General features: G+C 39.6%; 1 protein-coding gene across 1 annotated transcript; it reads left to right on the top strand.

Annotated features, from left to right (window-relative positions):
• The first annotated feature begins 19 nt into the window (after positions 1-19).
• On the top strand, positions 20-18,696 carry faxc.L (failed axon connections homolog L homeolog). The gene is made up of 6 exons (XM_018263374.2): positions 20-2,612; positions 9,304-9,439; positions 12,371-12,567; positions 13,619-13,836; positions 13,988-14,104; positions 16,653-18,696. The coding sequence occupies exons 1-6, from the start codon at positions 2,350-2,352 to the stop codon at positions 16,940-16,942; spliced, it is 1,221 nt and encodes a 406-aa protein (XP_018118863.1). The 5' UTR covers positions 20-2,349; the 3' UTR covers positions 16,943-18,696.
• The last annotated feature ends 2,151 nt before the right edge of the window (positions 18,697-20,847 follow it).

The following is a 20,847-nucleotide window of genomic DNA, read 5'->3' on the forward strand; positions in this document are numbered from 1 at the left end:
GGCTATGTCAAAGGGGTATAGCCCCAAAACGTTGCATTTCTGTAAACACGCAAGGGGACCTCCCTGCTTGAACTTGCCGTGAGTGCCAGTGTACTTTTGTATTTGACTACTTGGGAGGGTGCCGACCCCTCCAACACCGTGCACCAGGCATATATCTTTGAAGGCCAGGGTGTGCAAGCAGGCCATATTGTCCAACCCTTTTATAGTAACCATGTTCCCCATTGGAGGTGCGGGCTAATAGAAGAGTGTGAGCTCTGTTCCATCTGAACTGGGTTGGAGCTCCTGGTTCTTACAGCCATGTGAATAATGAGTGAAGCCTGGTGATGTGTGGTGTATTATCCTGCCATTGTTTACACAGCATAATAAATATGACCCTTAGATTGAGGAGTAAAGCAATTTTGCCAGATTAACTCCCATGTTTATACATCTGATATGATTAACCCAAGCAAAATGGCATAAATAACTCCAATAAATGTACACCAACTTTAACTTGGAGTAAGTTGTACACCAGATTTATATGGAGAAATATGGTTACCCAGGTTTGCTAAAGTGGGGCTCTACAATTTAGTTTATGCTATTATGTGAATTATTCCAAAAAGCAGGGTCAGACTGGGCTCAGACCCCCTCTCCCGATCTGCAGACCCTACAAAAAAAACAAAACAATTTGCAGCACCGCGCAGTAGGGGGGGTCTGGAGGGGCACCTGGACACCAGTCCCGATGGGCCCCGGGCCCCTTAATCCGACCCTGCCACCATGAAATACATCTCAGTCTAGAATTGTGACTTTACTTAAAAGAAGAAGGGCGTAGAGGCCTACAAACCCAAACTGTCAGCTGAGCTTGGTATAGAAAACAATCAATTTTATTTAGCAGCTATAAGTGTTTTTGTGAGGTCTTCTTTGATGGTAGACCAATCTTAAAGAGGCCAAAATAGGAAAACCAAAATGCCTTAAATGCAACTAGTGTTTCTCAACAGGCAGCAACCCCCATATATGTTGCAAAAAGTTCCAAATATGAAAAAAATGTTACCCGGAGAGCAACAATGTATTTTGACGTGCCTAAAGCGCAAATCTGGGAGTGGGCACCAGGTACCTTCACTGCCTCATCTTGGCACTCTGGCTGGCGAGTGTGGCATTTGTGTGCGTCCTATTTGGCGCTGCTACCGGCCTTGTTGCTCAGGGCCAGCTTGTTGCCCAGCCTGGTCCGGCACTGGTGTTTTTATTGTAGGAATGTCACACACTAAACATTTAGGCTTAAAAGCCTTCCTCATGTGCATAAATAAGTGACAAAAGCAAACCAACATTTAAACCTTTAACCCCACCAAACATTTTACCAGCTCCATGATGTATCCAGGTACAATAGCTTTAATGAGACAAAAGAAGTACTGCCATCTAGTGTCCTGCTCCCTAACAGCACCTTCAAATAACAGGTAGACCCCATACTATGTATCTCCCTTACCCCCAATTTCTTTATCATGCCTTCATGTTTCCACAAGTCCTATACCTTTTACATTGTTTTCCAAAGTTGGCTTTCACTACCCCAATTCATATCCAATGATTTCCTCTCCCCTACTCCCCTTAGTTACTGTGATATCCCCACCCATCCCTCATCTCTTTCATTATTTGCTGCCTGCACTCTCAGCCGTCGGAATGGTTTCATAGTGTATGTGCAGGACAGCTAGGGGTGACAGGAAGAGTAAGGAGAGTAAAAGAAGGGTTAATGTCAGTGGGAGGCCGGGTGGGTTAGGGTGAATCACAGAGAGCAGTGTGGTGAGTCAGGGACACGGGACTGGCTTGGGGGTAGGTAGAGGTGCAGGGTCGTTGCCTAGGTTACAGCGTTGAGATGCGCCCCGGTACATGGCTAAACCGGCTGCTCGGGGGCAGGATCAATTTGACTCAAATATTGGGCTCTTAATTTAAAAGAGAAGAGGGTTGCAATATTCTTTGTTGTGACAGCTGTTCCGGGTAGCAGACGACACCCCTCTAGGCACACACACACACTGACGCTTATTTAGAGCACTGAGGGCTTATGTTGTGCTGCTGATGTCATGCGGAGGCTTCTCTGCTCACCCCCATACGTGAGATCATTAGCTGGGCGCTCCCTTGGAAGATGATCCCACTCACTGCCGGTCCCCGAGGCACAGACTGGTGACATCAGCTGAGCACAAAGAGGAAGCGGAGAGCAGCATCCGAGCTAGGGGAGGAGATCCAAGTCTTCCCCAATGTGATACTGTTGCTGCCTCCTCCTGCATCTTAATCTGTGCTCATCTCACTGGCACCCCCTGCTCCCTCGCACCTTCCCTCTCCCTTCATGCATCTCCCGGGGTGCAGGGGACGAGGGCAGCCCACAGTATGTACTGGGGTGTTGGTCTAGTCTCGTCCAGACCTTGTGTAGTGGATCTGAGCCGGAATCAGACGTTGTCTCTGTGCTGGTGCTGGGGGTCGGAGGAGCATTGCTCTGTTTATGGGGACATCGTCGCTTTCCCTTTGCAGGATTACGGCGGCGTTATGTCCGGGCTGGGATCTGATTCCTGGTGGAAGAAAACCCTCTATCTAACTGGGGGCGCCCTGCTGGCTGCTGCTGCATATCTCCTTCATGAACTACTGGCAATCAGGTGAGGGAGCTACAACTGGGATCCGAAATATGAACCCCTTTATGTGTGTGGCTTGCACCCTAGACTTGCTTGTTAGTATATGCAGCCCTGCTATATGTGTATTACTGTGAGAGCAGCTTAGAATGTGTGTGAATGTGACATTGCTTGTGACACTAATAATATACTGCAGCCTAAACACTGCTCCTCACTCCTGTCCTGCTAAGCCCCAGGCCTCCCCAGCACCCACACATACACTGCCCTGCTCCACTTGCACCCTCCTCCCTCTTGTTTACCTTCAGATTGCTATATATACATATATACACATGCAGCACAGACCCAGCTCTTCCTTGGCCCTTGAATGTCAATCTGGCCTGTTTTACCATTTGCATCCGTTGTTTCAGTGTTTATTTCATAGACCAAACACTATGCAATTATTATTCTTTATGGCAAGATGCCGAGGTTAACCTTGCTCTTCCCAAATGATTTATCAATTTTATAAATGGAAATGCGTTGGGCATTTTACTTTACAGTTCCATGCAGAAAAAATGTATATCGTTTTGTTACTATATTCAGAATTCCAGAATAAAAACATGGCCCACCTAGAAAGTAATGCAATGCCCCCAGTGCTGAGTGGCCCCTGTTCCATTAGGTTAAATGCCTGGGTCTATATCATTATTTGACATTCCCTTCATACTAGGTCATGAAAACAAGAGATCTGCATGGTGTGTGGAATGTGTACAGCAGCTTCATAAATTAGAATGTCTGTTTTTATACAATGGAATCAATCTTTACTATCTATTGCCTATTGTTTATACTTACTGTATATCTATACTGTGAGACTACATAGTAGACAACAGAAAATGCAATTAGATTTGGGAAGAATACTATCTTAGACACTGCTGGAAGCTAAAGGTCAAATAGAGTGGGGGTTTGGAGGAATATGTACATTTGTGAACCTATAGCTGTTCCAGAAATGTTTTCCTATATCTACAACCTTATTATGTGTAAGGTGGGGCTCACTAAAAGTAGGGATGCACCGAATCCACTATTTTGGATTCGGCTGAACACCCAAATCCTTCTCGAAAGATTCGGCCGAATACCGAACCAAATCCTAATTTGCATATGTAAATTAGGGGTGGGAAAGGGAAAACATATTTTACTTCTTTGTTTTGTGACAAAAAGTCACGCGATTTCCCTCCACGCCCCTAATTTGCATATGCAAATTAGGATTCGGATTTGGTTCGGCCGGGCTCATGCTGAAAAAGGCCGAATCCTGGCCGAATCCCGAATCCTGGTGCATCCCTAACTAAACAAAATCTGACAGCTGTTGGTATAAGGCTTCTAATTGCTATATGGGAATGGCACATGATTGATTTCAGCACAATTCTAGAGAAGCCAGGACAGCTAATGAGTAAAGCTCCAGCTTCCCTGTATACAAAACAACTGGATTTCTGGGAAATAAATCACATGTCCCCATTACTAGTAATTAGCATTTCAATATCTTTCATATGCAGAGTAGAAACCTTATGTTGCCCAATTAGGACAGAAAACATTTGTAGGTTCCCATACAAAGTCGATAAAGTGTTGGTTACTGGTTGACACCCCTCTCCCAGCTACAGGCCAGGTTAAACCCCCAAAAACAAATTCTAAATTCTATTTTATGATGTTAGACAAGCAAAATAAATGTCACTTACACTATAAAAATTATTTTTTTATTTAGTTTTGTTTAATCTTGGAATTCACAATCATGACAAGCAGGCAAGTGCCATTCTGTAGACACTGTTGTTGTAGATGTCTTGATTATACACCAGAGTGGGGCACCTGATGCCTATGCACTGGCTACACAATTAGATGGAGAGGAGGGAGGGGGAATGTGGGGAGTACAGTGAAATCTAAGTGCAGTATGGAAAGTGAAAGTAGAAAGTAATTGCCTGCATTGCCCCTATAAAGGAGGGACAGGCAATATATGATTGACAACTCAGACTTTTAATCAAGTTTATAACAGGTATGGATGTTTTAATAACAAAAATAATTTTGGATTTCTTGTTTAATTTGAAAAGGACTTTTATTATGCAGCTTTTTTGTGTCTGGGTGACAGCTCCCCTTTAAAAAACCTGGGAATGTTTCATTACCAACTCCTTGATTCCTTTCCCCCACCCAAAAATGTTGAGTCTGTACCTACTATTGTTAATAACTGTAATTAGGCTTTCCTCCAGAGTCACACGAACAGAGAGTGTGTGATAAACATCAAGGGTTGTGTTTATCAACAAAAATTCTAAAATTTTTATACCAAGAGCATTTTAGGGATACAGGTCTCAAAAAGCCTCAGTTTTAGTGACTTTCATAGAAAAAAAACCTCATTCTCATGCACTGTGTTCTATGTTACGAAACTGTAAACACTTATTATATATTATTCATTACAGCCTCTGGCAAAGTAGGTGGATCATATCTAATTACAGATGCCAGGGAATTTTGCTTACAATACTAAAAGGATAATTTAATACAAGCGGTGTGCAGTTTTGGATCCATAACCCGACCTCGTCCCCCCAATTCAAGTGTAATTTCGACCACATGGAGAGTTGCTCTCACCACATTTGCACCTGATGTGTCAAAACAAGCACAATTGCACGTACACATGGTAACAAATCTTATCCAAGTTGCAGCTGTCATTTGTAGAATTGGCATTGTGACTCTTTTAGCCTTCAGAGTTGAAATACAGAAGTTGTTGCGTGTGATGGTTTTGGCTCAAGTCTGCAGCACCCTAATGCAACTCTGGAACCCTGGAATTACTGCCATGATCAGGGTGGCTGTAGCACCAGGGTTCTCCATCAAGTGCACTTGTAGACAATTCAGCAGAAGAACAGAACTGACACAATGACACTTGTTGCAACTTTAAGGAAATGAAAGCATTGTATTTGAACGCAAGAACCTTTAACGCATGGCGTCAGTAAGTATGACGTTTGAGTCTTAAGTAGCATGACCACATTTGCAGCTGTGTCCATAAATGACACCTTATGTTAATGTAATAGGGAAAATATTGTTCAGTTTCCACTTTGTGATATGTATCTGTTTAGGTGTTTGTTACAAAGAAAAATTGTGTTCACAAGAACAATGAACAGACACAAACTAGGCAGGATTCAAGTGGAGGAAACTTAACATCAGCTGGATCACTTGCCCTGGGGGAACTGAAGCAACACAGTGGTAATTGACAGATACAAACCTGATACACTACAGCTCCCAGCCTGCTTTAATATATTGCTGTATACATGTTTTTGCAGTAAAGCAGTACAGGTATGGAATCCTTTATTCGGAACCCGTAATCCAGAAAGACTCTGTTTTCATCAAATAATTCACATTATACAAAATGATATTCTTTTTCTTTGTAATAATAATACAGTACCTTGTACTTGATCCCAAGTACACTGTATATATGCTCTATACAATAAAGTCTATATATATGATATAATTAATATGTAATGGTGACAAAATAATCCTATTGGGTTTATTAAATGCCTAAATGATTTTTCTTCCGCAGACTTAAGGTATGGGGATCCAAATTATGGAAATACCCCTTATCTGTAAATCCCCAAGTCCCAACCATTCTGGATAATAAATCCCAAATGTGTATTGTTTACATCAGTGCCAGTGTTGCATATCAGTTGCCAGTAGCTATAAAGCACAGGCTTTAAAGGTTTTATTCCTCCCCGAGCACATTTAAATCAAAGTCTAATCTGCAACTTCCGGTTTTCCAAAGAGGTGGAGCTTTGGTCACAATTTATGCTTTTTCTTGGGTAAATTAGTGATATGCAGATTGATCTGAAAACCATGGGGACCCACAAGGTTTACCACCATTTATGTGGATTCAGGTTGAAATTTGGGCGACCATTGGGTTAGGGCTGGATGCAGATCAGACTGTGGAAGTGCACTGCTCCTCTGCTCCCGAAGATGTAAGATGATACGTTTCCTCCATTTGAATCCTGCACAATTTGAACACACCCTATCACAAAGAAAGCTCAAATACGTCTATACTATCTACTGAAGTTAAAGGACAAGCAAAGGCAAAACCAGTAACGTAACTAGGTGGGGACGGGCCCATGTGCGGGCTGTGCAGCCGGGCCCCCTCACCACCCTCCATGATGATCTGCTGGGGGGGCCCTGCGGGGTGTGGTCCCTGGTCCAATCGCACCCCCTGCTCCCCCAGTAGTTATGCCACTGGGCAAAATACAAGGGTGCCATGGAAAAGCATACCTAAATACTGTGTAATAGTGCTTCTATTTTGCTAAGCTTCTATGGCCTTTACTAGATCCAATTCTTTAATCTTCACAAAAGCACATAGTTGAGGGGGAAAAACCGCTGTACTAGTGTACTGAGCCCGGGCCTGAATTGGGGCTCGGCAGTGCTGAACTTTTCGAAAGAGCCGTGCCCCCCTTGACAGTGCCGAGGCCGTGCCGCCTTCTTCCAAAGTCCCAAACAGCCACAATGCGGACATGCCTGAAAAAGCTGAGCAGCCGGAGTCTCGATGTGCTGAAAAGACCCGAAGCCACGAAGATAGCTGAAATCCAGAAGCGACGAAAAGACCCAAAGTCACAAAAACAGCCGAAATTTAAGTCCTGAAGCGGCGAAAAGACCCAAAGTCACAAAAGGAGGTGAAGTTGAAGTCCTGAAGCCACGAGTTCAATTCTACTCCACACCAATTTGTGTTTTTTTTATTTTTTTAATCCCCTGGCCACCAATGTATTATTTTAATACTCTATAGACCCCTGCCACCAATGTTTTTTTTAAAAATATTCTTTGGGGCCCCAATTTTTTTTAACTTGTAAGGGGGGCCCTGGCGACAATGTTTTTTTAAAAAAATGTTCTTTAGGGCCCCAATTTTTTTAACTTGTAAGGGGGGCCCTGGCACCAATGCTTTTTTAAAAAAAACTTAAGGTGGGGCCCTGGCACCAATATTTTTTTTTAACTTACTGTATAGGGGGGCCCTGGGCCCCAATAACTTGTATGTGGAGTGGGGGTTACCTTTTTTAGCACTGATGTCTGTGTGGTCTTTTAACTGTGACGTGGAGTGGTCGTGTATGAGTATTTAGTATATTCTAATATATTCCTAGCACCTTTCTGTTTGGCTTGAGGGAAACATTGTCATAAATTTGTTTCTACTTGAATTTTTATTTATTTTTAATTATTTATAGGGCCTTAAATAATATAAAGCTGTTTCTTGTTTTGGGAGACCCCCAGTTTGTTCATATATTCATATTATTATACTGGTAGGCTGTACATACATTTGTGCTTTGTAAATACATTTTTAGTGGGTGATAAGTGGGAAGTGCCTATTCTTTTAGTTATAATTGTATAACTCCTGATATGTTGGAAATATGGTGATACTTGTAGCCTAGCAGCATTGGTTAGAGCAACTATCTAGAACACTTATCTCCCATTTATTAAAACATATAACTAAAGTTTCTTTCAGTCTGACTTATAAGTCAGAAACTAAACTTATTTATAGTAGGGAGCACTGATATGAACATTGGCTGCATGTTATGTTGTACATGAAAGGGGTTGTTCACCTTCTAAACACTTTTTTCAGTTCAATTGTTTTCAGATCGTTCCCCAGAAATAAAGACTTTTTTCAGTTATTTTCCATTACCTATTTTTTTAACCGTTTGTTCAAAATCTTAGTTTAAAATTGAATGTCCCTGTCTGGTGTTTCAGTCTGGCAGCTCAGTGATTCAGGTGAAGATTCTGAACTTTTTACAATTTTGCTACATTAGTTGATACATTTTTCAGTAGCATCTCTGGAGTATTAGCAACTATTGTATCAATTATAACAGCTGCCTGTAATGAAACCCAGGGATTCTGGTGAGCAGGGACAAAGATAAGAAATGTATCAGCTAAATGTATCAATTTAGGAAAGTTACAGAGTCAGCGACCCCCCCTCCCAGAGCTGCTTTAGAAGGTGAAAATAAAACTTAACACTTCAATATTAGAACAGAACAGCCACACATAGAAAATAGAAAGTCATTTGAAAAAGACGTTATTTCTGGTGAACTATCTGAAACCAACTGAACAGAAAAAAGTGTTGTAAGGTGAACAACCCCTTTAATGTTAACACAATTCTCTGTCCCCCTAGTATCTCCTTTCAGAGGCTTTATGGATAATTTATAAACATGGTGCAGTGTACAAAGTGCAATATTACACCATGTTTTTCCCCCACAATGCAGCATTTTTTCTTAGAATTCCAGAGCCATTGTGGCTGTAGGATATTGGTGCCTTCAGGTTTCCCAAGCAGCAATTGCCAATTATTGAGGAAAAAAGGTAGGATGAACACAATGGGGCTTCATGTCAGTTTATGGAAGTGCAAGGAATGTGTTTGGATGCAAATACATTTAATGAACAGAGAATGAACATAAAACATTTAGCATGATTGCACTTGCAGCTCCATTTGTAAATTACCCTTTTTGGTTATTTTTATTATGCTGCAATTGCCTATAATCACAGTACATCAATTTAGCCATATCAGGACCACTTTGTTGATATAAGTGGGGAGGTAAGGCCAAGGCAGAGACATTTTCGACCCCTATTTCGCATTTCTCCTAAAATTGACTCCTAAAAGTCTAACTTCCATGATAGAGAGTTTAGTTCTGGAATCGAAACATTATTTATTGTATATTTTTTGACATTTATATATTATTAATATTATTATAATTATTTCTTTCAGGAAAGAGCAAGAGGTAGATTCTAAAGACGCTATTATTCTTCACCAGTTTTCCAGACCAAACAATGGAGTTCCCAGTTTATCCCCATTTTGCCTGAAAATGGAAACTTACTTAAGAATGGCTGACTTACCATATCAGGTAAACCTTGTTATTATAGTTGCTTGAATAGTTACATATGCTTGGTAATTAAATTCTTCCAGGTGAATTATAAGCCAGTTCAAGCTAAACTACTTTTCACATGGCTTCATATAATATCTGCATTACTTCCCAGAGCCTGTCTGACCAGTGACACTTACCTATGAATTGCACAGTCAGTATTCACATCCACACTCTCCACATTCCTCATTCTGTTTAAGGGGGATCCAAATTGGTGTGAATGTTGTTTAATCTCTGTAAAGTGCTGTTGGCACTATATACATAGAGAATAATAATAGTCAGTTGATGCTGCATACTCAGGGTGATTCTCTGGGCACTCTTGCAGTGTACATGAATTTTCTGTTTTTAGGATTTTCTGAGCTATTAGTAGTTTTAGACTGCTGTGAAAGTCACAATGCTGGGGTTTATTGAATACAGAGAGTATGTAGACTTGCTGGCACATTGACCTTCAAAGGCAGCTTTTAAGCTGAAAGCTTGGTACAGGTATTTGTAGTCTTAAACTGCCACTGTCTCAGAAAACACTAAACATACAAAATGAATGTTATATAAGGCACTGCTTTACATCCATTTTATGACACTGAAAATAGATAGTTACAGAAATCACAACAGCTCAGCTGTAACATTTCAATATTGAGTAATAAAGCACTGTTTCCCAGTGGGTCAACTTTCTCAGAAACCCCTTAGGCTTAATTCTGCTCTGATTTTTCAAAGTAAACCTGCAAATATTAAATACATATTACATGAAAGGGTGCCATTTACCTTGTACTTGTACCTCGGTTTTCCCAAATGACAGCGTCCCTGCTAATTTGCCAAGTACTACATTTTAGAGTTGCTGTTGGAGTGGTTACACGAGGTCCTTTGCAAGGTATATTGGTGTATGCATAACTCTGTAACAGGGGCGATCCTGGCCCCTCCGCTGCCTGAGGCAGAAGCAGTTGCTGCTGCCCCCCCTCCCCCGGAAATTCGCTCTTAAAGTACCAGGAGTAGCATTTTTTCTGCCCCTGGAACCTAGTGGGGCGCTGTCGCCTGATGCGACAGCCTCAACTCGCCACATTGGCGAAGCACCCCTGTCTGTGAATGAACAGCCGAGTGTCAATCTGTGGAAGTGTTTGTGTGCAGATGAAGAATATGAATAACTAACCATATTAGCCAGTTAGGCTACGCTTCATTTATAGTAACCTTTTAAGGTCACCTGATATGCATAACCCCATAGCCTGAAGGGGTTCATAAGAACAAATGTAGTAACCACTCTTTTCACCACTCTTCTTTATCATTAAACCAATCTTTATTCCATATGATTAAAAACATTGGCCTGACGTGTGTCGTGTCCATTTGACACATACTCATAGGCATAATTCATTACTCAGTTGAATAAAACAGATATGACATCACTATGCAAGAAGTACCCCATATTACATTTAACCCCACATATGTTTTAACCCTCTGCGATAAATTTTATAAGGTAACTTTATTTCTTTATGTTTTGATTTAAAAGTTAAAAACAAGGGTTGAAGCATTATTAGCTATATAATCTACATGTCTCTTTTATAATTTTAATTATAATTTTAATTACATGCACGTATGCATGTTATGCATGTATGCCCTCCACTATCCAGCCCTTGCCCCCTGATACTCTACCTCCCACTCTACCCCCTAGCCTTTTTCTCACTTTTGGGTTTTTTAAACATGTACCTCTTTTTGGGTATATTAAATATGTACCTCTTTTTGAGTTTATTAAATATGTACCTCTTTCTTTGATTATTTAAAATGCACCTCTTACTCTTTGAAATACAGAACTGATCTATGCTTTTCCAGGCATAAGGTGTACCAGGCAGTTCCACCACCCTAGGAATTACAGATTTCTTTAGAGCAGAGATTTTCAGACTACTTGGGTCCTGCCGTGTCCTCCCCTTTTTTGTGCAACAATTTGTTGGGTGCCTTATAGCTTATAACAAGCTTTATAGATGAACTAATGAGACACCACTACAAAAGGTCCCCCCCATTTCTGGTGACCTGGGGGTTCTTAAATCAGGGTGAATGCTAAAATGACATGTCTGCCAATAATAATAATGTGATTTCTGACACTGATTTAAATGCAATTTACATCAGAGAGAAAAAACAATCCACAGATCTCCTTAACTTACTTTGCAAAATGAGCAGAAACCCACAACTCACCTTTACATGTCAACTTTTTATAAGAAACATCCCTAAGGAATATTTTTTTCAAAAAGAAAGCAAAAGCAAAAAAAGACAACATTAGGAGCAGGGAAGCACAAAGTGCAAAATGTGACATCTTGACCCAAAGAAGATTACATTCATGCTTTTTAAAGTTCTAGTCAGTGTTTTATTACAAATACATATGCACCCAATTTATATTATACATAGAGTTTTGGTTCATGATGAGTTTACTCTCCTTGCATTAATGTACATGTATTCCCCAACTGGAGAGATTGGTCTTACAGCTAAGCAGGTGGCTCTGCCCTCAAGACCAGGGTACAAGTGACCATTCTCTCTCAACATCGGCTCTCCTTAACCTTTATACAAGTCCTGCCACTGTATCTTCTCCTTTCTATCCCATTGGATAGCAGAAAAACGCTTCCGGAGAGGGGTGGGCGGTGGCTGTATGGTCTGAACCTGGGCTCGCCTCCACCTAATTACGTTACTGGAATGATGCTGACTTTATGTGAACTACAGTTTGCCGAATCCCAGCAAAGTCTTTGGTACTCAAGGTGTTAAGAAAGCTGTGGTAGCTTACTGCATAATAGTAAACAAAATAAAAGAGAATATTTATTATATTATCTCTGTCCTAAATTATTCATAATTACTGGTTGTAACAGCAGACTAAGAAATTAATCATGTTTGTATCCCTGCTCATCCTACATTATCTCCCTGATCTATAATATTGTGTTTTAGAATTACTTTGATGGGAAGCTGTCACCTCAGGGGAAAATGCCTTGGATAGAATACAATCACAAGAGAGTGTCTGGCACTGAATTCATTATTGACTTTTTGGAAGAGAAACTTGGTGTTAACTTGAACAAACATCTTAATCCACATCAAAGAGCTGTATCCAGAGCCGTCACCAAAATGGTGGAAGAACACTTCTACTGGTGAGTAGCCAAATATTAATATTGGTCTCTATTCTAATTTGTTTCAGCAACACCTTTATTAGAGCCAATAAAGAGCTGCTACCAAATTGTAAGTATAAATGTCCATTATAGGTAAGGGATCTAAAGTAGTTTACCAAAAAACATAAAATTACAGATACAAGAGACTTTACAAATGATTGCTAGTATTGGCATCTTCCCTCTCTTACGTATTTATTATTAATATGTCATTTATTGGCTTCATTAGAGCACACTGTAATCCGACATGGATATATAGGACAGCCTTGTTCACTGCTAGGAAACCTCTGCTTTAAGGATAATTAAACTTTAAAAATAATTAATGTATAATTGCTCAGGGTGCTTTCTAAGCACTTTTGCAATTTACAGTAAATTATTATTTTTTTCCATTTCAGAGCTATTTAAGTTAATTGCTAATATAATGCGTTTTGTAACAGCACCACCTGCTGGTCAGTTCCTGTAGCTTGGAACTGACCAGAGAAAGATATGGTCTGAAGGAAAACTTGTTATACTGACTTCGCAGAAGGGAGATGGGAAAGGGCAACTGAGGCTTTTGATCTCCTTTCTGAGCAGAGCAACCCCAGAATAATTCTCTGTTTATCTTCTGAAGGTATATCTCTTACACAAGATGGTGCTGTTGTTACAAAATTCATTATAATAGCAGTTAAATAGCTCTGAAACTGAAAAAAAATCATTAATGTAAATAGCAAAAGTGCTTAGTAAAGCACCCTGAGCAGTTTTACAAATATTTTTAAGGTTTACTTATGATTTAATGCTTCCAACTCCAACTGCAGGAACAAAGAACATGGAGTCTAATTTACACAGATGAGATGGTATTCTCATATTATCATTGGTGGCTTAATTTGCATTCATATGCAGGTGTGTGCCCTGGAGACCTGGGGAACAGTTTAGAGGAATATTGTTTTATGTATACGACCCTGATGTTGCTCGATTTGTAGTTAAGGGAACTTGAAAATCCATTACACATCATGGCTTTATCTAAAGTAAATAAATAAATGTGTATTTTGCCTTGCAGGACATTAGCATATTGTCAGTGGGTAGACAATCTTGATGAGACACAGAAAATGCTTAACATTACTGGACCTCTTAGTGACTTACTGAAGTGGATTCTATGCCACATTACCAAAGGAATAGTGAAACGGGAAATGTATGGACAAGGCATAGGGCGCTTCTCTGAAGAAGAAATATACAGGTTAATGGAGAAAGACATGCGATCTCTTGCTGGACTTCTAGGTAATCTGCATTCAGCTTTATCATTTGCATTTGTCTAATTATATTAAAAACTATATTAAAAAGCTTGTGCGTTGATTTTTGTCCTTACCTTCATAGAAGAGAAAAGAGATGTTTTTATCTTCTCTAATACAACACATACGTATTCCTTTAGGAGATAAAAAGTACCTCATGGGACCAAAGTTCTCAACTTTAGATGCAACAGTCTTCGGGCATTTAGCACAGGCAATGTGGACCTTACCAGGAACAAGACCTGAAAGATTAATTAAAGGTAACTACATCTTTTATAATGCAAAAAAATACCAGGATGCTTTTTTTTAAGTAGAAACAAAGGCACACTCACTACAATGCTTCTGCAAAAAATTCAAATCCTTTTCATGTTTTACACTTTACATCGGTTATTTATTCCACTGATAGCTCTCAGTTGTTCTCAATTCACTGTGTAAGATAACTTTGCCTTGAGAAAGCTATATTGTGACACGTACGTCGGCAAAGCTCTCTTTCTCTCTGCTTCCCTCACTACCCAGTTTCAACTTGAATGTTAAAAAGAGGGAAGCTAATTTTTAAATGACATTTACTTTGCTCGAGTGAAGGAATAGAATAAAAAAAACTTCGAATTTCGAATGTTTTTTTTGGCTACGTCGAAGTACTGTCTCTTTAAAAAAAACTTCGACCCCCTACTTCGCCACCTAAAACCTACCGAGGTGCAATGTTAGCCTATGGGGAAGGCTAATGTTAGGCATTCTAACAATTTTTTGGTCGAAGAAAAATCGTTCGAAGGATTTAATCGTTCGATCGAATGATTTTTCGTTCGATCAAACTATTTGCGGTAAATCCTTCAACTTCGATATTCGAAGTCGAAGGATTTACATTCGGCAGTCGAATATCGAGGGTTAATTAACCCTCGATATTCGACCATATGTAAATCTGCCCCTTGGTGTGGGGTGGCGTTTGGGAGGAACTGTTTCCTTCACATTGTACCTTCTCTTCTAGCATTTCTAAGGGTATTTTCAGGTTTATCTAGTTGTCTACCAACAGTATAGTGCAGGTAAACTACGAGACCACAGTCCTGGTTACCCTGTCTTCTGTAAGCTTTGTGGTGTCCAAGGGAAAGTAATCATTCAGACAGTAGAACTTGGTACAACTCCACCCGTCCTTATTTCAATTTTCTACCTAATATTTTATGCAATGTGAGCAGTTGGCTAAATAATTCATTCCTAATCAATTTTACTGGCTACCAATTAATTCTCTATTTTTTAATACCATGAACTGTGAATCTAAATAATTGTCTGTTTATTGCACTGCAATTGTCTATTTATTGCAAGCTACTAAACACTAACTATTAGTATAAACATAATTGATTATTGGGAATCACTGAGAGTTTGGGAATTCATTTCTCTTTTTTAATTAATGTAATTTATGAATTTCTAATTTATTGCACTGCACTTTAATTACTATTATTAAATAAGTCCTAAGGACCATTAGTGAATTAATTGTTGTTAATTCTATTTAATAGCTAATTTATGATTTATCTTACACAGTGAATTGAGAACAAGTGAGAGTGGAATAAATAACTGGTGTAAAGTTGTAACTTGATATAGTTGGGGTTCTTTCTTTTTTGAATCTGGTTTAAGTAATTGCTATACTGACATGTGTCAGACCCCAACTATAATCAAGGGAATAGAAATCCAATTGGTCGGACCAGGGGTATTACACAAATCCTTATTTCAACAATTGTAACTAATATCTGAGCAATCAGAGCTATTTGCTGATTGGTTTCTATGGGTTACAATGCCAGAGTACAATCACTCACTTTGTGAACATCCCATACGTGATCATTGGCTTTCCACAGAGGATAATAAAGGTTGTAACTTTCACTGTTCAGCACTCTGTTCAGCACTTCTCTGGAACATATAGCTGCAGAAATGCCTTAGAGCAATATTTCACATCACAACTGCAGCCTTCTGTATAGTCTGTGTATGATATGTTGGGTAGTATTATCCACATTTGCCGAAACTTAAAGAGGAGCTATCACAGAAGTAAAAAAATTAATATAAGCTTCGACATACTAAAATAAGACATTTTCTAAATGTACCCAATTAAAAATTCGGACCTGTACTCTGTACACCTTTGTGCCCTTGGATAGGTCTTGGCACAGGGGTTGACAGAGTCAACTTTTAACAGTGGGCACCCCCTGACAATGTTTAAAGCAGTGTACCAAGTCTATAGTGTTCACTAATCACTTGATGCTTAAACCACATGCCAAAGTTGGTTACAACATTATCAATTTCTTTATATAGCTTTGGGTATATGAATATTTAAAAATAGCTTTCAGAGTACATGAAAAGTAATTTATGTGTTTAGACAGAAGATAATAGCTAGTACATCACTCATAGATTGCACAGGTCACATCAGTGTATAAAGGGAATTCCCAACAGATGCCCATGCACTTAGTGGTCGTTTGATTTAATTGACATTAGTCATACTTCCAAGCTAGAAATCAGAACATTTTAGATCAAGCCCTTGATACAACAATGCCAAGTCCAGTTGCAAACAGACATACTGACGGCCTGCCAAAATTTGGGATCGGCAAACTTGTACTGTCCCTCTTGAATAGGGATGGATAGAGGCATGCATAGAGGGTGCTAATAAATTGAAACTCAAAGGTTGGCAATACTGCTAGGTTAGTTATATATAAAACATATTGTAAAATAATGACATATAATCACTTGTTTTGTAAGTGAGTGAGTATGGGTTACAACTTTTTACAGCATCTTGCCTTTAGACATAATGCAGCCTCTCTGTCTTCATTATTGCAGGAGAACTCATCAACCTCGCAATGTACTGTGAAAGAATCAGAAGGAAATTTTGGCCAGAATGGCACGATGACAATGACAACGCAACGTACGAATCAGATGACAGCGGGGAGGACAGCAGAATGAATACTCCATTCCAGGACTTCAGCTATTATTCAAGGACTGGTACCTTCGAGGACGACGGGATGGAGAACAGTATTTCCCAAACTCCTGACACAGATTTCACAGGACATTCACTCTTTGACTCCGATGTAGACATGGATGAGTTTACAGATCATGAGCAATGCAAGTGACGCACACCAAGCCTCAGTGCTAAATTCTGCACATACTTCATACAGTCTAGTTTAGTTAGAATAAATAATACAGGTTTTGCACATATTGTTGGCCTAAACAAGCCTTATGTCTTTGAGACAGGTTTAACTGCTAGGAATAAAAGCCTGTTTAGCAGAGGGTGGTACAATGGTAGCCTCTGAGTAGAGCAGGGGGGACTCTTGGTTTCAGGGGTTTAGTTTTGACAAAGGTAAAATGTGAAGATTTTAAAACTAGTAAGAACTCTGCATTATTGAGAATAAATTCAGTACATTTCCTCTTGTGCACAACTGATGAATGAAACACATTACTCACAAGGTATTATCAACAACCTATTCCTATTCAGACATTAATTAAACTCACTTAAATGGCAAGTTCAGTAATGATCTTTTTCATATGATTTAGACAGACCCATTTAAAGACTATTCTAGTTGGTTTTTCGAATGATTTTGTTTTTTGTTCTGCAGCTTCCACCTTTGGAAATGGTAATCTTTTAAGTAAGGGTCGCACAGCTTAATAGTCTGCCAATATTCAGAATGGCAGAATAGAAATGAAATTATTTCAATCACTGAAAATGAATCAATGCAAATAGCTGCTAAAATTTACTGTCTTTATCATACTAAAAGTATGATCAGGACTTCGATCAGCAGACAGCGCAGAATTTAGTGGATGGGCGTCCTGAGGCCACGTGGTCCTAGCTCCCAGTTGTGCGGTCCCAGCGCCTGCCCACATACTCCCCTCCCCACGAGCGCGCATGCGTGCCAGCACCGGAGCACTGGGGAGCTGTGCTCCCCAGAAAGCGGCTGGGAAGCATGCCGCCTCTAATATTTTGCCACCCTAGGCCTGTCAGCAGGTCAGCATCAGAGATGCGGATTCTCAGCTTCTGTTTCTCTGCAGGCCGCAGAGATCCCTAAAAAAAATCCCTAAACAGTACCCTACATAGTCCCCCTCCCTGCTCTCCCTCTGCAAGATGACTCCCATGAACTCTGCTGCGCTTACTCTGCACCTATTGGTGGGTAAATGATTAGGGGCACTTATAGGTGTTATCACCAATGTGGGTGGGGGAGCAGGGAGGGGGGACTATGTAGGGTTTTGGGTAGGGGTTTTAATTAGTGGGTGGGTTTGAGTTCTCCTTTAACCCTCAGTAATGCCTGCTATCAGTATTTGGAGAACTAAAGATTGTCTCTCTTTCAGACAGTAGGGGTCAATTACAAAGGATCTGGATGCAAGTGCTAGAACCATAAAGGGTGGATTTACCACAGTGTGAAAGTTGAGATGACCACAGAAGAACTCACCCACTTTTATGGGATTTTTGGAAGCATCTTTATGTGAACTTTCACCCATTGATAAATACGCTTCTAAAAATCCCATAGGAATGAGTTTCCCATTGCAAACATCATGCCCCTTAGTGCTCATTTAGTAAGCATTTTGTCCAGGGACTTGCTGTGCTATGATCTGCTGCATAGGGCAGTGCTAGTGGTATGCTCTTGTGCCCCAGCCCAACCCTCATGACGCAGTGCTGCTAAACACCAGCAGTATTGTATTCATGGGCAGATCTTTGAACACCCACCCACCTGGGCAAAGTGTAGGACAGGGTGCCATTGTGCAAAAAATGTCAGATTGTGCCACTTTTGTGCACTTTGCAAATTAAACCTATAATGTTTTTAAATTTACCCACAATGCACTGTGTTTGTTAAAGTGATACTGTCATGGGAAAAATTTTTTTTTTCAAAATGAATCAGTTAATAGTGCTGCTCCAGCAGAATTCTGCACTGAAATCCATTTCTCAAAAGAGCAAACAGATGTTTTTATATTCAATTTTGAAATCTGACATGGGGCAAGACATTTTGTCAATTTCCCAGATGCCCCATGTCATGTGACTTGTGCTCTGATAAACTTCAATAACTCTTTACTGCTGTACTACAAGTTGGAGTGATTATCACCCCCTCCCTTTCCCCACCCCAGCAGCCAAATAAAAGAACAATGGGAAGGTAATAACCGCTCCCTAACCCAAGATAAGAGCTGCCTGGTAGATCTAAGAACAATACTCAATAGTAAAAACCCATGTCTCACTGAGACACATTCAGTTACATTGAGAAGGAAAAACAGCAGCCTGACAGAAAGCATTTCTCTCCTGAAGTGCAGGCACAAGTCACATGACATGGGGCAGTTGGGAAATTGACAAAATGTCTAGCCCCATGTCAGATTTCAAAATTGAATATAAAAAATCTGTTTGCTCTTTTGAGAAATGGATTTCAGTGCAGAATTCTGCTGGAGCAGCACTATTAACTGATTCATTTTGGAAAATTTTTTTTTCCCATGACCGTATCCCTTTAACTATAGACAGCTGACTGTAGCTTTGCCTTGAGAACCTTCCAAATGCCCTGCATCCTTAAGGACAGGAGTGTATGAGTTTGAACAAATATATATAATGTGTGGATGTTACTGTAGCGCGGTGTAAAGCTATATTCACATGATGTACTCTACATTTATTATAGAGAAGGGTATTATAAGTGTGAGTGCTAACCGTACTGTGGTATAGAGAAAATGTCTTGTGTCTGATATAACTGGGAACAAAGTATATTTGTAGCAGAGGCATTTAGTGCCACAGATACCTTTATTCAAATATAATATCATGCATATTAGAAGTGCATCGGTAGGAGGTAGTTGACAGACACTTTAACAGTGACAATGACTCCTCTCAAATCTCAATAACTGTTTCCCTTCTACAATAAAATGTTGTTATATCTATTTATATTATTAAAAAAACAGCTGTTTGTGTATGCTTTGACTTTCCTGATAGAGTATAGAAGTTATAAACATTGTTGCTTGCAATCCCATTATAAACAAGCATATACTTATAAATGGAAGCATGATTTTGGCACTATGTTCCTTTCATTTTTATGTGGCTGCCCAAAGGCAATCAATTCAAAGTTACTTTGTATATATTTACTAGGAAATAGTCACAAATTGACATGGAAATATCTTCCTATGGCATTATGATTGTAGGAGGTCAGACATACAAATGAAGAAAACTCCATGTAAGCTGCATTTAAAGGGATAGTGACACAGTTTGTAAAGGCCTTTACCCTGACCCTCCATAATATCAAAATGTAACCAGTTATCTCATACCATGGACATTGCCCATCTCCTAATTAGTACACAAAATGGTCAAGAATTCTGAATCCTAGTGTAACACTTTCTTTATACAGCGTACATGTTGTAAGTAATTGCTGTGTACATATTGGTACTGCAAAATGTACTTATACTGTATACTCACAACTGTCATTCTGTCCACACACACCTCTATGTCATCTTCAGATTATTATTATGATTATGCAGGGAAGCCTGTAAATACTATTGACACATCTGATACCAGCACCTTATGATATAAATTGTATCCAGTCATTATGTGCTTGCAGCCAGTGCAACTGACCAAGGCTGTTATTAGTAGTTATTAAAGGAAAACTATACCCCCCAAACAATGTAGGTCTCTATTAAAAGATACTGAGTAAAACAGCTCATGTGTAAAACCCTGCTTCATGTAAATGAACCATTATCATAATAATATACTTTTTTAGTAGTATGTGCCATTGGGTAATCATAAATAGAAAATTGCCATTTTAAAAAATAAGGGCCGCCCCCTGAGATCGTAAGATTCACTGTGTACACATACAAACCACATGTAAGGTCACATGAGCTTCAACACTTCTTCCTGTTACAGTTAGTGTTGTAGTATTTCTGGTCAGGTGATCTCTGAGGCAGCACAGATAGAGTCACAAAATGGTGGTTCAAGGCAAGAGATGTAAAAGGGCAATATTTATGTAAATATATATTCCAGTTTGGTAAGATTCTTTAATATGTCATTCAATTTGATATAAACTATCTG

This window comes from Xenopus laevis, chromosome 5L (assembly GCF_017654675.1).
Source record: "Xenopus laevis strain J_2021 chromosome 5L, Xenopus_laevis_v10.1, whole genome shotgun sequence".
Classification (NCBI taxonomy): Eukaryota; Metazoa; Chordata; class Amphibia; order Anura; family Pipidae; genus Xenopus; species Xenopus laevis.

What these genes read in the sequence shown, in the direction of transcription:
- faxc.L (XM_018263374.2), top strand. Translation starts at nt 2,350, where the DNA reads ATGTACTGGGGTGTTGGTCTAGTCTCGTCCAGACCTTGTGTAGTGGAT. An exon ending in GTGGAAGAACACTTCTACTG is followed by an intron (nt 12,568 to 13,618) that starts GTGAGTAGCCAA and finishes TTTGCCTTGCAG; the next exon opens with GACATTAGCATATTGTCAGT. An exon ending in ATCTCTTGCTGGACTTCTAG is followed by an intron (nt 13,837 to 13,987) that starts GTAATCTGCATT and finishes GTATTCCTTTAG; the next exon opens with GAGATAAAAAGTACCTCATG.